Source organism: Taudactylus pleione, unplaced genomic scaffold (assembly GCF_031769625.1).
Source record: "Taudactylus pleione unplaced genomic scaffold, aTauple2 ptg000005l, whole genome shotgun sequence".
Taxonomy (NCBI): domain Eukaryota; kingdom Metazoa; phylum Chordata; class Amphibia; order Anura; family Myobatrachidae; genus Taudactylus; species Taudactylus pleione.
The window spans coordinates 15,836,127-15,853,311 of record NW_028284408.1 but is presented as its reverse complement, the minus strand read 5'-3'; the positions used below and the strand labels follow the sequence as shown (position 1 = coordinate 15,853,311).

The 17,185-nt window shown below is 42.8% G+C and overlaps 1 protein-coding gene across 1 annotated transcript in view; it reads left to right on the top strand.

Annotated features, from left to right (window-relative positions):
* Positions 1-5,373: 5,373 nt before the first annotated feature.
* TSC22D1 (TSC22 domain family member 1) overlaps positions 5,374-17,185 on the top strand; it is a 111,767-nt gene continuing 99,955 nt past the window's right edge. The window contains exon 1 of the mRNA XM_088442476.1: positions 5,374-9,237. Within this exon, the coding sequence (XP_088298602.1) occupies positions 6,563-9,237 (2,675 nt within the window). The 5' untranslated portion in view covers positions 5,374-6,562. The remainder of the gene's footprint in view (positions 9,238-17,185) is intronic.

Here is a 17,185-nt window from a genome sequence, read left to right as displayed (position 1 = left end):
AATATTGTTTAATTACTGCAACCAACCATTTGATCTTGTGAGTCATCTGTTTTAAGTGCTGAAATGTATAGTATTGCTGAATATTGTAGGTGGGAACAAACTATTATAATCACTTCAGCTATTAAAAGAAATGATATAAAATGGCATTACTATAAGATTTTATATTTAGCAATTCTGATAAGTGCTCTGCAATCTCACTTTGATTTGACTAAGAAATTAATTACAATTAAAATTAGTATAAAAATTATTTATAGATGCAGTAAGGAAATTAGCTATAACTATTCCAAATGCAAATCTGTTATAAAATGCTATTATTGGTCAATAAGAGGAAGAGGTAAATTTACTAAGCTGCCTTACAAACCGATGGGCATTGCCAGAGTTTGGGGTGCCAAAACACAGTATTTATGAAGCATTGAATTTGATGCTGTTTTGAAAGTCAATGTCCATTGGTTTCTAAATCCCAATTCTGCTGCAATCCCACTTCTACAAATGCTGTGAAAACTACAGGGTCTAAAAGTTCAGTCTTTTATTTTTCTTTTGGTTAAAAATGGAATTGATCACCAGCACTAGACTTTTAAGGCTAGGGACACAGAGATGCAAGGAGACACATGGGGCCAAATGTAATAGGGTGAGAGTTTAGAAAATATGAGAGTTTAGCAGTAATCTCTCACATTGGTCGAGCTTTATCTTAAAAATGGGAAAACATCTGGATGAGAGTTTAAATTATGAGAGTTTTATTGAATCTAAAGGTGCGTGTACTAACGGTACTATACCTATGAACGATATGAATGATAACGATATCGTTCAACGATAAATCATTCATTTTTATGCAGCGAACGACCAACGATGCACGTTCCCGCATGGTCGATATAGATATCTTTGGTCATCCGTACATGCAGGCCAACTTGGACGATATCGTCAAGAATTGCCTGTTCAGAGATGTGGCAGTATGACTTCACCTAAAGATTTGTATCATAGATATCTATCAGTGTGTACACCCAATATCGTTTGTCCTGCACTACAGAAAGTTCAAGGGAAATCGTTGGTTGTGCAGATCGTACCGTGTGTATGCAGCTTAGAAACATGCGAGTTTGCATGTTCCCGGACCATATTACACTGGCCGAGTTTAAAAAGTGTGAGAGTTTACTGCTAAACTCTCACATTTTCTATACTCTCAGCCTATTACATTTGGCCCATTGAGCTCATAATTTAAGCCATAAAGTTAATACTGAGCAATGGAAAACTAAAATAATCATTATTAAAATATTTCACCTTTTTTTCCCGATAGGCCCATACCTTGGCCATGGTTAATTCGGGAGGACAATATATACTTCTATTCAGACACTGGAGGACAGCTCCTTTCGCTGCATAATCTTTATTACTTCCAAGGTTTTTGTAAATTTGCACAATTGTATATGTAGATATGTTCATATATATTTCTGCTTAGGTACTTGGATTAATACTTTTTAACTAATATACAAAAGGTAAAATTTTAACAATTTTCTCATTTACATATCTACAACTAAGAGTGCCCCTCCCTCCACTGTAAATGAAATTCTTACTGACTCCAAAGAGCGATACCAAACCCTATTATTATCATATCTCTATAATGCTTTTTTCACAATTTAATGTTTCCATATAATATACAGGTTGAGTCTCCCATATCCAAATATTCCGAAATACGGAATATTTTTTGTATTACTGATAATGTGAAACCTTTGCTTTCTGATGGTGCAATGTACACAAGCTTTTTTTAAAGCACAAAATCATTAAAATACAGTATACAATAACATTCAGGCTGTGTGTATAAGGTGTATATGAAACAAATGAATTTCATGTATGTACACAAACTTTTTTTGATGCTCAAAATTATTAAAAATATTGTATAAAATGACCTGCAGGCTGTGTGTATAAGGTGTATATAGAACATAAATGCATTCTGTGTTTAGTTTTGGGTCCTATATCCAAGAAATGTCTTTATAGTATGCAAATATTCCAAAATACGGAATATTCCATTATCCAAAATAACCCTGGTCCCAAGCATTTTGGATATGGGAGACTCAACCTGTATACACATTGAAGATCCAGTGCAGAATCTCCTTTGCTTTCCTTAGCATAATCTTCTTCTGAATATTTTCCATTGGTTGTTAAAGGGTCTGGACAGCTGAGTTGATAAGAACAATCTAGTATAGTTGAAAAATAATTGAACATTGAATGAAACTAGACGGCTGAAGACAGTGTACAGAAAAGGAGAAATATAGCATCTGCCATACTAGGTGGTGTAACCATTGTGATCACCAAAAGGCCACAACACACTGGAAGGGCCTCACAAATGTACCCCAATAGGGTAGATGTGCCATACCTTGGTCCTGGCTGCAGTTTCCATTTACCACATCTCCATCAGCTGAAACATGTTTATGCTACGCTTTCTGCTATCTCTTGGTAATCCAGCAGCCCATGCTTAAGCTGGGTACACACTAAACAGATATATCTGCAGATGATGGTTGTTCGTACACACTGAACAACCATAATCTGTGTTCAGTGTGTAGGAGAAGGTGGGTCCCGCTGGCCGGGGGCTGCCCCTCCTCGCGGCTGCCCCTGCATCTGTACAGGAGGTCTGCGGACCCACCGTACACACTTGCCGATGGACAGATATGTCTGCAGATGTATCTGTCCATCGGCTGTGCAGCACAGCCAATGTGATAGGTCTATGAACAAAGCCATTCACCAACATATCACGGGTACACACTTGCCGATGGGCAGCAGACTTATTGGCTGATGAAGTGATTGGCCAATATATCTGTCAGGCTGCCACCCACCTATGTCACTGAACAGGCAAATAACCCCACCTAAAGATTGGACAAGCCTTCTGGCAGGGAAGAACGGGGTCAAAACTCACCTATCAATGAGGAATCTTGTAGGCAATCAACACTGAATCAGCAGGGGGTGATGATAAAGGGTGGATAGATGATATTCAGTAAGGATTGGTTTGTTTCTATAATTTAAATTACAATAGTGTCGCAAAGGGGTTAATGCAAAGTCTTTTTGGAGGCAAGTGGAGGAGCAAAGGATTATGGTAGTCATGGTTAACCAGTATATATAATTTTGACAATTTTATTGGCAGTGGTTCCTCCCACATGTTAGTTGCCCTGGGGGACCCACAAACCTTGTGGGTTATGCCAGCCAGAGAAGATATCCATACAGCAGAGATACCTGCAGTGAGAGCACCCTTTGTAATAGTGCCAAGCAAGATGCTAGGTGTAATTACCTAAGTTATCAATTACTGATGGGGTTAAAAGGGTTTGCTGTTAATTTTAGAACTGTATGTGCTGTTTATTTATTAACATTTATGCTGCGCTTTACAATTGGGAACAAAACTGTAATAAAACTTGGGAATCCATTTATTACCAATACTAATTACCGACGGCATATTTTGTTTAGTATCACAGTGATACTTCTGTATATGCCGCCGGAATTTAACATTACCTGTCCGCAGAGGTCCAGCAGCGTCCTCCTTATTGGTGGCGTCCTCTGTCCAGCTTCTGGGTGCCTACCACTGCTGGATTGTCCACTAATGCGCATTGTGATCTGCCAGGCAGGAACTCAGCTATGCCCAGAAGGCTTTGCTGCTTCCTCATTGCAGGTAATATAGACCGTACAGGTAACGCCATCTATAGATGGAGTAAGTGGTATAGTGACAAACAGCAGTAGGCTGAGCTTTCTGCTCTTTGTTAAATACAGAATGGAGGACATAACCCTTTTAGCAAGTACTAAAGGGGTTAGGTCTCATTCTTAAATGGAGCCCTGTGAATAACACAGAGGTAAGAGGGCCCTGCTCATAACCTTACATTCTATATGGAAATAGGAATTTGATACAGTACAAGTGTTACATATTGCAAATTGGTCTAGCCAGATTGTAGAAGTTCTCGGTGGACTTTATGATCCATAGGGAGTATTCAAATGGCTGTGGGGTTTACCCCGCCAAAATCCCTGCGGCGCAGGGAAATGCTACTCAATTAGCCTTTTTCCCGCTCTGAAAAATTAGAATTCACGCGTGGAATCACACCGATTCCACGTAATCAATTTTTTTTTACCCGCGTGCGAGCCTGATTTGGTGTTTTTTTTCAGCGGACTTTACTTCGCAGCTCCATGAACTACGAGGTTCAGTCCCACTACGGGGACTCACGAGCTGGATAATCCCCGCTAATTAAATAGCTCAGGCATGGCAATTAGACTTGGGGTAAACCCAGCGTCTAATTGAATACTCCCCATAGTGTTGCTGAAGCCATCAATGGTAAACCATAATTGGATTGTTTTTGCACATGCGCAAGTTGCTGCCCGGAGGTACCCAAAACTCAGTTGTGATTCACCATCGGCGAGTAGCCATCGATGGTGAAACCTCTCACCATCAACATTAGACACTCGATAGTTGCAAAACCATCAATGGTAGGGATGGCCATCGGTGGTGTGACCATTGATGGCAAAATAGCAAGTAGCCATCGATGGCTACAAACTATTCAATGGATGACCATCTATGCTTTCACCAAACGATGGTCATCCCTGTTTTGTGACTGACTGGCCCGTGTGCCAATCAGAACATAAAGGTGGGGCTTTGCGGGTGCCGGGGGCGGAGCTATGCTCTAACTCCTGGCACCTTGAAAAAAAAACACCCCACATTCGTTTATGCTTAGACATCGATGGAGGGAAACCATCTGGTTCTCCCCCATTGATGGCAAAAGCATTCAACCCCCGGCCATAAACAATCGATGATTATGAATGATCGATGGTCATCCCTAATCAATGGTCGACCCTAATGATCCAATCACCCAGAAATGTTGGCCTGGTGTCAGTGGGATGTGTGAGTGTAAAAAAAGAGAACATATGTAACGTTATGAGTGGACTCTGTAGAGGATAGGTAAGTGGGTAGTTCTGGAATTTGATGACATACATGGAATATTAGCAAAGAGAACACAGAGGGCACAGAGAAGAAACATTGGCCTCTCTAGGCTGCAGCCTTGGCAAAAAAAATCAAACACTGCTTGCACTCAGAACAGAGGGATGTTAATACAAAGCCCCCCATAGCACCCCTGAATTTTGACATTATGTATTTTTTGGTAATATGAACTAATACAATAATCGAGAGGAGCAACAATTTCTCTCCCACACAAGTATTAGCACCCCAACCCGATCAATTTTAATTATGTAGCAATACTATATTTATTGCTGTCCCTCATTAAAAACTTTTCATGTTCGGCTGCATGTTTAGGTATTACTAATTCTACTCTAATTCATGGCTGTAGCATTATGCAAATAGTCTCACATTGTGATAACTAATGAAGCTGGGATATGATTGCTGCATGTGTGAGTCAGAGCCATACTGCTGCTGCTGCAGGTGAGTAACAGGCACATCACAGCCTCCCAGCTAGGATCACTGTGAGCATGAGCGGGTGTCTGTGAGACGAAACTTGCCCAGATATGAAGGTTGGGTGAGATTCCTCATGTTACCCCGCATCACTGCTGAGTGACCTGTCCGCAGACAATACACCCACGTGGCATCCTCGTTGCACAATGGCCAGTTACTGAGCACACGGTCCCCGGCGGCCTCCCAGCAGCAGCAACAGGACACGTCTCTCTGCCTGACTCCCGCACTGACGTCATCTTCCGGGAAAAGCCGAGTTCTCCCGAAGCCCTCGCCCTGCGTTCGGCAATTCCCGGCCCTTCCCCTCTCTCTGCAGGCCGGCTGCTACCTCTCGACAGTTCCAACAGAGGGCTACTGCGCATGTCCGGCCGCCATCTTGCCGTATCCCCCTCCTACCACAGTGCCGTCTCCTCCCCTCAGTCAGCAGCTTCCCCGGCTCCGAGTCTCCGTCCTCCAATACAGTGTGAGCTTAGTCAGGGGGAGGGAGGCACAGGCGCCGTGTAACAGGGAGCCCAGAGACACAGCAGCAGCCAGAGAAAGGAAAGGCAGAGTCACGGGGGAAAGAGACGGGGAGCAGCCGGCCTCCGCACCGCAACAGCGCCCACTCGTCCGGATTACACGTTACCGGCAGCTCGGAGCCCGGCTGGGGGAGAGTTGGTCGCGGCGGCTATCTGTACGTACACCGCCCCCCTGTACAGAGGATGGGGCCGCTGCCGCCGGGCCCCGGGCAGGAGGAGTGCTGCTGATGGCTGTCACTGATGGCCGCGTTCTCAGGCTGCACTGCTCAGCTCACCGCCGTCGCCTCCTCCTCACCCAGCACCGAGCCCAGACCCCGGCCGGGGCAGCCCCGTATCACACCTGCCAGGGCCGCCGCTCCTGCTCCCCGTGAGGAGCGACCCTGAGGGCTGTCACTGCAGGGACTGTGTTGATCGCTGTCATTAACCGGGAAGAGGGAGCTGGCAGCGACACCGCTCATCACCGGGGACTGCGCACCGGAGAGCTGCCCGTGCCTGTCTGTAGGCGGCTATATAGCTGTGTGATCTCAGCGGGAGAGCCCTCGCCCCCCTCAGCCAGGGGAAACACATCGCGCACGTTTGGAGGAGTGAAGGTGGGTGGGCTGAGGGCTAGAGGAGGAGAATTAAAATGCACCAGCCCGATCCATCCGCAGACCTAGCTGCCAGGAAGATGGCGCAGCCGGCAGATGTTCCCAGAAGGGGCAGTGGTACCAGTGGCAACCCTTCTTCTTTGAATATAAGCAGTGGGCCTGCAGTAGGTGGTCATATCCTGTCCTCTGATGACTATCAGTCTCCTGTAATGGTGCTGCCTCCACCACCTGTATCCTCTTCCTCACCTGGACCTCAGCAGCATCCTCCTCCGCAGACCCTGAATTTATTGCCACAGACCCATCTACAGTCAGGGGCCCAGATGAAGAAGAAAAGTGGCTTTCAGATTACCAGTGTAACCCCTGCTCAAATTTCAGCCAGCATGAGCTCCAACAACAGTATAGCTGAAGATACCGAGAGCTATGATGACTTGGACGAATCACACACTGAAGATCTGTCATCATCTGAAATATTGGATATCTCATCTAGAGCTACAGATCTTGGGGGCCCAGAAAGAAGCTCCTCAGAAGAGACATTGAATAATTTTCAAGAAGCTGACACACCTGGTGCTGTGTCTCCAAATCAACCACATCCTCATCAACACTTACCCTCTAATGTTCAGCAAAATATCATGATAAATGGGAATGTACATCGCCCTCACCATCTTCATCATCACGGACTCCCCCCACCTACCCATCATGGCTTATCCAGTGCCTTTATTTCTGGTGCTTCTCAAAACTTAACATCTGTGAAGTTGGCTCCCCAAGGAAGTACGGACAGTATAATTACAGGAGCTGTCTCCTCTGCACCTTCTATTGCTGTTCCAGCTGTGGGGACTATACCGACTATGGTGCGTAAAACAAGTAGTCCTGCCACAGGTAGTAGTACAACACTCAATATTCAAAATGTAAGCTGTGTTGTGGGTCCATTGCCCAGTAGTGTAAATGTTAACTCCAGCACTGTCCCAAGTTCTAGTAATGCAAGTGCTGTGCCTGGAAACCATAACACAAGTTTAAGTTTGTCTGGCAATGGCAGCATTGCCTCATCTAGTATAGCTAACAATGTTACTAGTGCAATTGTAGCATCAACAAATGTACCAGCTGCAGGACAGCAGCAGGCAGCACCTTCAGCTGCAACATCTAGGTTTAGAGTTGTAAAATTAGACTCCAGTTCAGAACCTTTTAAAAAGGGCAGATGGACTTGTATGGAGTTCTATGACAAAGAAAACGCAGCAGCTGCTTCAGAAGGAGCTGCTGTCAACAAAGCAGTAGAGAGTGTTAAACAAAACCCACTTGAAGTGATGTCTGAGCGAGAGAGCACCAGTGGGAGTTCAGTCAGTAGCAATATCAGCACTCTGAGTCACTATACAGAAAGTGTTGGAAGTGGTGAAATGGGGGCACCTGCAATGCAAGGATTTCAATCACTGGGCCCTCAGCAGATTGACTTCAGCAACGCTCTTACTCAGAATGTACCAGCTTCAAATATACCACAGAGTGTTTCCCAACCTCAGCTTGCACAGATACAGATACATTCACAAGATGCCACTTATTCTCCGCAGAAACAACTAGGGCAGGCTGCCCCAGCTACTATGAATGCTACAGTGGGTGTGCAGCCAGCTGCTGTTAATATTCTTGGTGTACAATCCTCTTTAGGGCATCAACAGCCAGCAGTTTCTACTATGATCCCACAACAGTTGCCATATCCTCAACCGGCACAGCCCTTACAAAATCTGCCAACTGTTCAACAACAATTACAGTATACACATCCACAGACCGCACCTACTCAGATGACCACTGGGCATGTAATGCCAGGGAATCAAAGTTCTATTCCAGGGAATTTACCAGAATACCTACAGCATCCACAAATACTTCAGGCAGCAGTTGCAACTGTACAGTCAAACTCATCAGGAGTTGGTAATAATGCTACAGTACCTGTTGTCCAAGCACAAGTTTTGCAGCCACAAATTCAGCCTGCACAAGCTCCACCAACCTGTGTAGCTCCAACTCAACCTGTGGTACATGCCCAGGCAACCATACCTGCAACAGGTGGTCAAGTTGTTGGTGTTGGCCAACAAGGAAACCTTCCAACTCCAGTGCACCAGGCATCTACTAATCAGACTACACCATCTGTTATGCACCAAAGCGTCCCAGCTCCTTCTCAACAGGTACTGCCACCCTCACAAGGCATGCAGGCAGGTGCTACTGCACATCCACAACCAGTAATGATTGCACCTCAGAATACTTTGCTCCCTTCAAAACATACAACACAATTAATTGAACCTGCTGTACAAGGAATGACCACCCAACAAGTACCTGCAATCAGTCCACTCCCAGCAGCAACTAATGTTCAACAGCTGGGTACATCTATTCCTACTGGAATATCTTCTGCAGCACCAACTGTTACTCAACTTCCAACAGCACAAAATGGGAATATAGTGCAAAGTGGAACCCAAGCTCCAGTAATTGCAACCTTGCCTGTTGCACAAAACATACCCCTATCTAGTGCTGGTCAGTTCTTCGCACCATCTCTCATTCAGTCCGTGGCAAGCCAGATTGAAGATGCTCGGCGATTGATGGAGCACTCCGTGGTTGGCTTAGCCCATGTTGGCGAAGGAGTTTCTTTGGACAGTAGTGGTAGCCTTCAAAGTGCTGGATCTTTACTTCCTTTGAAGTCTCTGCCTCTGACAACACCTCTGGTTGATGGTGAAGATGACAGGTAAGAATCAATTAAAGTGCTCTTACTGTAATTAATATATATATATTTTTTAAATGGTAAGTGATATCCTGCATTCAGATGAATTTAATAGCTTTTGCGTTTTATTTTAGTCTTTCTGTATCTTAAACTAGGTCATTTAAGTGCTGACTTCAAAATGTAGGGTCTTTTGTCCTTGACATGTAACAGGCATCCTGTATTATTCACTTGATGGAATCAGAGTGTCATGAATTTTCCTTTGTGTTGTATGTATTTTCCTGTGCTCCCACCCAACATTAGTACAAAAATACATTCCCTAGATACCAGTAGTTTTAGAGCTATTCTTCATTTGAGCATGGATAAAGTTTTTTTTTTTTTTTTTTTTCTTCAAACAGATCTGTGTGAATATGTTTAGGGAATTTTTAACATTTTGGCTCAGCGGCCTTTTACCTGAGGGATTTTTTTTTTCTTTAATTTTGATCAGCTTGCATAATTTATTCAATCAGAGTTATTCATTATTTTATTAGCTTGCACCAGTGATTTTGTCGTCATGTTCTCATGCTTCATCATGAGCCTTTAAAGCAAGTGAGCATGTTTCCAAATGCTATTAGTGGCAACATGCATAGGTGAAAAGTTCAGGTTTTACTCTAACTAATGTAATAATGCAAGATATTTCATTTATTTTAAAGATAAATATTTTACAAAGGTTTATAAAATGAAAAACAATATCATTATTTTAATTCAAAACAAAAAAGCTTCTTGGAACAATTACAGTATATGTCAAGAACTTCTTATATGACCATATTCAGTTAGAGGCGAAAAACCCTTTTTGCCTGGTTTTTTTTGAGAAAATTTCGCCCCCAAAGAAACTTCGCCAAATTCAATTCCAGGACAATTTTGCCTAAGCGGAAACTCGATGCATTGAATTCTCCAAAAAAGATTCTCCAATCAATAGCAGGTGAAAAGAAGTGCAAAATCTTTATTTTGGGGTGCAAACGTGGGGAAAAGACTCAGAATCCTAGGGACAGCCCCCCCCTCAAAAGAAATCTGCAAAAAAATAACAAACAAAAAAAACCTAAGAACACCCCAAAAAAGGCATGTCATTTTTGGGGTAAAAATTTAAAAAGTGGGGGGACAAGCATAAAAACTAGCGAAATAGGCTTCTTGGATGGTTGCTAGGATGGGTCAGGTGTTTTTGGGATTGCAGGTGCATGTAGCAGGTGGATTTTCACTTTTTTTTTTTTTTAAAGTTGACTTTAGAGACATAAAAATATGCTAGCACCCATTTTCAAGTACCCCAAATTTGACTAGACTACTTTTCACCAAAAAATACTGCTTAATGCTATTCTTCACCGCTTTTACAAAGATGCTAATAGCAAGCAATTTACACAACTTAAGTACCCAAAATAGTTTTATTAGGGCTATTAGTACACATCTATATTGATTCCCTATGTTAGTGCATCTTTTTCTGGGGTACAGACTGATTTCCCCAATTCTTTCAGTACTTTTCGCCTGTTTCGCTGTTTTGCAATTGAATTAGGCGAAAAGCGGGGACGCGCATGGAATGATTTCGCCTCTGAAACAGGCGAATGAGGTGAAAAGTCGGACAGGCGAAAATTTTCGGATCTAATTTAATACCCTTCATGATGTTATTGTTGTCTTTTTCAATTGTCTAAATACAATGGTGGCATCTATGAGAAGATAATCTACAAGAATAAATGAAATCACATGCATCCCACATTTGCCATTGTCAGTAACTTTTGTAATGAGAAATGTATGTTATAAAACGGGCATTCTCATTTGTCTATATTGGTTTACATGGACTATAGTGTAGTGCTTGCTTCATTTATCTTAGTTGGGGTATTTGGACAACCTATGTCTTGTGGGCACATACAGTTTAGGTTGGACAATATGGTTACATCCAGCCAACTTGGTTATTTGTTGCAGTTTTGCTCCACAAATGATTGTTAAAAACAATAATAAAAATCATTATATCCATTGTAGCGTGTATGGGCTCGGCTCCCAACAGGGCAAGGCTTATCTCTTGAATGAGTGGGTATTCTTGGAATTTTGAAAATTGGTCCAGATTACTAGATTGAAGCTAGTGTGGTCACTTTAATGTGGAATCTGCTCCCACTTCGCTTTAATGATGCACAACCAGCTATCGCCCTATTTTTAGATGCTAATATCAGGGTTCTTCCTGTCTGTCCTTTATGATCATGTTTTTTCTGGGACGATAATAGATCATCCAATCGTCTGGATCCAGTCAGTAAGATTTATAAGTTAGGAGAATCTTTCTAGGTGTCAGGGAAGCTGGGCACTCAGTTGCAAACTACTTCCAAATGTTATGCCTACAGAATAGAAACTCTTGAAGTGCATTGGTTGCTAGAGTTCATGCAACCCTGGCTTAGATGATCTTAGTTAAGCCATTCACACTGACTTTATACAGTAATTTGCTTTGCCCAAGGTCACTAGGAAAATGTCACTCATCCATACAAAGGTACTTAAGTGAACAATAGATTGTGCAATGTTTTCAGTTCAGTGAAAAGCAATGTTCCACTTAAACAATTACAACTGACAGTTGGCATCAGAGAAACTAAATATCAGTCTCCTTATGATATTTGATGTTTGATTTGTAGTCTCTTTAAATAAATTGTTCCCTGGCAACCGAGAATATTGCTGTAACTAGAATAGTCTGCTAGAAGCTCCTGCTGCTACACATACATTGTGCTACTTTTGTGCCTGAAAATCATTAAAACTGAAAATGCTTCTTTATGTATGCTTTTTTTAAATGTTGACTGAAGATTACCTTCTTTAAAAGAATACAAACGTCTGGTTGCTATATGTTACTCCCTTTGCACCAGTTGCTCCCCACTGAGTGTCACCTATTGATGTGTTTTACATTGTAATTTATATGTACACTTTGAATGTTAGTTAAATGCTACTTGTAGCACTTACTAACATAGGGGTCCATTTATTAAGGATCGCATTTTGAAATGCGATCAGGGCATGGAGTTCCGCCCATGATCGCATTGCAAAATGCGATCATACAGGCCGAATGTATCACCCGGCACATGCACGGAGACGGGCTCCGAAAAGAGCCCGTCCCTGCGATGTGGCCGGACCGCATTCCGGGCTGCTGCGCATGCGCAGTCCCGCGGACTGCACATGAGCAACGCCCATTGCCGGCGGAGGGATCTGGGAGATCCCTCCGCCGGCTGAAAATGCGGTAAGTGCCCATAGGACACAGCGGCTAACGCTATCTGTAGATGGCGTTAGCTGCTGGGGCCAATATCGGGAATACAAAGCATTCCCGATATTGATACATTTGGCAGCATCGCATCCCCCATAGAAACCTATGGGGGAGGCGGCTGCCGGCGGCAATGGAGGGATCGCAGCAGGTATCGGAGATACCTGCTGCGGTCCCTCCTTCATATATTCGGGGGATACTAAGTATTTGAGGTAAACCCCCGAAAACAGGTGTTTTCGGGGAATTTACCTCAAATGATCTTTGATAAATGGGCCCCATAGTGGAAATCCCCACTGCTGTCATTAAGTCTAAAGGTGCGTACACACTACACGATATGCTCCCTGAGCGATATCGTGTAGTGTGTCCCCGGCAGGCTGTGCTCAATGTCGTTCATGACATTGAGCACAGCCGCTGAACGATATCATTAACAATATCGTTCAGCGCCGGGCTCTCTCCCCCTTTCCCCGACATGCAGCAACCTGACGAGGTCGTCAGATTGTGCTGCATGTTCAGGCGATGGACAATGTCGGAAACGACCAGTGGGAGTGCGCATCGCTGGTCGTTTCCGACATAAAAGTGCACAATTTGTGCACGATTACTGAGCGATTGCACGATTACGATGTCGTAATCGTGCAGTCACTCAGTAATATCGCCCAGTGTGTACCCACCATTAGTCTAAGAGGCCTTGGCCTACCTTAGTGAGTGAAATACAGAGGAAGCTGTGGTTTAAATAAGTCACATGAATACGTAAGGCTGAAATTGGTGAACCTCCTATTAAGGCGTGTTTTAAATGTTTAAAGTTATTTTATTTTAATCTTTTCTGCACACATCTTCCATTACTTAGAATAAATATTGTGGGGCTGGATAAAATTAAAGTAAAGGGACGTGTTCAGCACAACCTTGATAAAACTGGATGGTCAGTCTCTCTTGTTACAGGTCCACAGGGATTAGGTGACTATCTCTGGCAGCAGTTATTTATAACATGTTGTGTGTTAACATTGCTCTTCCCCTACTGCGCAATTTGTATATTCTTATATGTGTGGATATAGATAACTGTGAATGTGTGTGTGTGTGTGCGCAGATAGATATTAGTATATTATATAGACTTAAATATGTGTATATATAGATTTTTATACCGTGTGTGTATAATAATAATAATATAATAATAACAGTTTCTTATATAGCGCAGCATATTCCGTTGCGCTTTACAATTGTAAACATTAATAGAACAAAACTGGGTAATAACACAGATATATCGGTAGGAAGGCCCTGCTCGTAAGCTTACAATCTATAGTGTGTGTATATGTGTGTGTGTGTGTGTGTGTGTGTGTGTGTGTGTATATATATATATATATATATATATATATATATATATATATATATATATATATAATATTACACAGTCAATTCTATTGCCCAATCATGTGGTAGAATAATGTGCAGGGATTAATTTGTACCCAATGAACAGACATATCCAAGGGTAACCAACTTAAACAAGTCCACAGAATAACCTAAATCTCTGAAGGTATATTTCCCCTTAAACTGATTTATTGTAAAAAAAAAAAAAAAAAAATCCTGCATGAATTACTTGACAGAAATGCATTGAATATAAATTCACTGGTCTGAAAACTACTTATGGCCAAATTCAACTAGCCCTGATTTTTCACACACAAAATATGGAAGTATTTATTTTTTTTATTTTAACACTTGTTTTAGTTTTTTTAGCATACAATTCAATTAGATCCCGTTTTTAATGTGCAAAAAGTTATCGAGATTCGCACGAAAACACATAAGGGGGGAGATTGAAAACAGTGTGAATTGAACAGCACAGGGAGGGAGCACCCGGAGCTATTCAATTCAGCGCAATGTTTACTTTAATGGGAAGTAGTTAAGTCAGAGAATGCCGGCTCTTGCGACAACCTGTGTTGAGTCGCGAGATCCAGCATTCTCCAACTAAAGTGCCGGCCGTGAGGCTGTTAGTGCTGCCCTAAGCTGGAAATCAGCCTCGTGGCTGGCACTTTAGTTGGATTTAATTAGTCTGATTAAACAGCGCTCTGAATTGAATAGCTTTGTGAGCTCCCTCCCGGCACTATTCAATTCACACTGAATTTAATCGCCCCCATAGAAACCCTGATAAGTTCAGGAACCTTTTTGTTTCTGCTGGCGTCATAGCGAACACAGACTACTTATCGGGGATTTTTTTTTGGAACTTGCTGTGGTCCTGTTAAAAAGAATAGCTGCGGGTGGCTGCGCATTGGGGCAAATTGAATAGTCCCAGGGGTAATTTACTGCAGATAATTGAATTCCCCCCCCACCCCCCCTAGTAAAAGTCACCTGTCATCTGTGTATTTATGTTTTTTACTAATCTAAGTAATAACCTTCTTAAAATCTAAATGTATTATTGTGCTGATGGAGCTTTCATTAATATAGATGTTAACAAAAAAGACACAACTTCCTTCCACTTGTCAGTAGGAACTTTTAATGTAACACAGAAGCTGCAACAGTTACTCTTCCTTATAGCTGTGATCTAGAAATAAGCCAGTGAATTTCCATTGCCGCTTTGTATAAGGGGAATGTTGATGATGCTTTTGCCAAATGAGAATGAGAACAAAGGCCTTTTGTTAACACCTTTAGTGCCGGGAGGCTTTGTAGCATGTTGCTTTTTATATCTGAGATGTAGGGGGTCAACTTGAAAAATTATATTCCTCACATGTCCATTTTTGTATGTTGCAGACTTTTTGAAGAATAAAATAGACTTTATATTCATGTGCTAACTTAAGTCATAAATAAAACAAATGTTTTTTTAAAGTAGAATAAGCAAATTTTTGATCCCCAAAAAGCAGTAAACTATTTTTTTCATTGATTTTCTTAGTAGCATAGTTTTCCATGTGATTGTCATGTGGTGTATTTAATAAAAAAAAGCTACAGTTTTCCACATAGCTGCTACTGTATATTAGGACTAATTATATATGTTATTTTTGCTGCAATTTGTATAAAGGCACAAGTCCTCCATATGTTAGCCAATGTTTTTTATTTACTGCCAGTGTGTCAGTGTTGCCCTTTTAATGTGACTTAAAATACTTAAAATATGCACTTTAAAGTTTAGTTCAAATTTTAAAGACTTTGTACACTTGCATCTGTTTTTGTAATCTGTCACAATAAATGGAAATTACAATGGTACGGTGACAATGGGAATGCTTTGCTCTGATTTCATTTTTGTAAAGTAGGAAGAAGAATCTGCATATAGATGTAAACCTTGTCTCTTAAGATGGGTACAGACCTAAAAGTTATATCTGCAGATGATGGTGGTTCAGTGTATATGAACAACCATCATCTGGCCGTGGGTCCCGCTGGCCGGGGATGGCGTTGCACCTCCCTCCCCTCAGCCTCTGCTGCAATTGTACAGGCAGTCTGCTGACCGCCCGTACACACAGCATGATGGACAGATATGTCTGCAGATATATCTGCCATCGCTTATGCAACACAGCCAACGCAATATGTCTGTGAATGATGTCTTTGAAAGACCTAACGCTGGTACACACTGGCCGACAGGCACACAATTGATCGGCCATTATATCTGCCAGTGTGTACTCAGCTTTATGGGGCTATTCAATTAGCACTGTGTGGATATAGCTCCCAGGTTAAGTGCCCGGAGATATTCAATGACTCCCGTGGTTAGCCTGCGACTAGCGGAAATCGGCCCACACTCTCCTGAGGTTGCGAGTAGATTTCAGTATTGATTAGTGCCTCGGGGATCGTCACAGGCTTACCGCCTTTGGTAACTGCATCACACCCAGCTCTTAACCTGGGAGATGTAGTGTTCGCTCTGGCGGCAGGCAGGGTGCTGGAGCTAGAGAGGGCACTTCCGTGCGCGCACCCGAAAAGGGGGCGTGGCCACTAAAGGGGGCGTGACTATAAGACGTGTCCCCTTTTCGTCACTCTTGAGGGCGTGCCCGGCACTTACGGACACGCCGGGCAGCCCCCAAGTGCTGCAGACAGGGAGAATAGATGCCGGGTGCATGCGCCCGCCGGTGACCGGGTCACCGCACATTTCCCCACCCTTGGGACACTGCGACTCGCGGGTGAAGACAGCACCTGCAAGCTGTGAGGGCATCGTGCTTTTTGCCCTCCAGAAGGGAGGCAGAGCGCCGCGCCCCGCTAAAACAGCCTAGCGGGAACGCTAGAGATTCATTTTACAACTACAAAACCACAAGCATTAGTAAAGGTAAGATGCATTTCCTTTGTTAAGTGCCGGGCGCAATGCAGTCCGTTGAATAGCTAAAGGCACTACACTACATCCCTGCAAAGCTAATTATTATTATTATTATTATTATTATTATTATCCTTTATTTATTTGGCGCCACAAGTGTTCCGAAGCGCCTTACATAGTACATAGAACTAATAGGTGAACAAGAACAAGTAACTTACAGTACATTACTGTGCAGGACAAGGACACGATTTATATACATTGCTGCAATAGCGATTAAAGCACTCACAATACGCAATAGGGAGTTATGAGTCATGTGTTAGGTGCCCTTATGGGGAGTAAAGAGAAGAAGAAAATGTAAAGAGAAGCACGTGAGGGAAGAGGTTCCTGCGCATGAGAGCTTACATTCTAAAGGGGAGGGACAGACAGGTGTGACACAGAAGGGGAATAGGGAGGAAAGAGCAGGAGGTGGGTTAGGATGAGTGCTGGAAGGCCTTGATGAAGTAGTGGGTCTT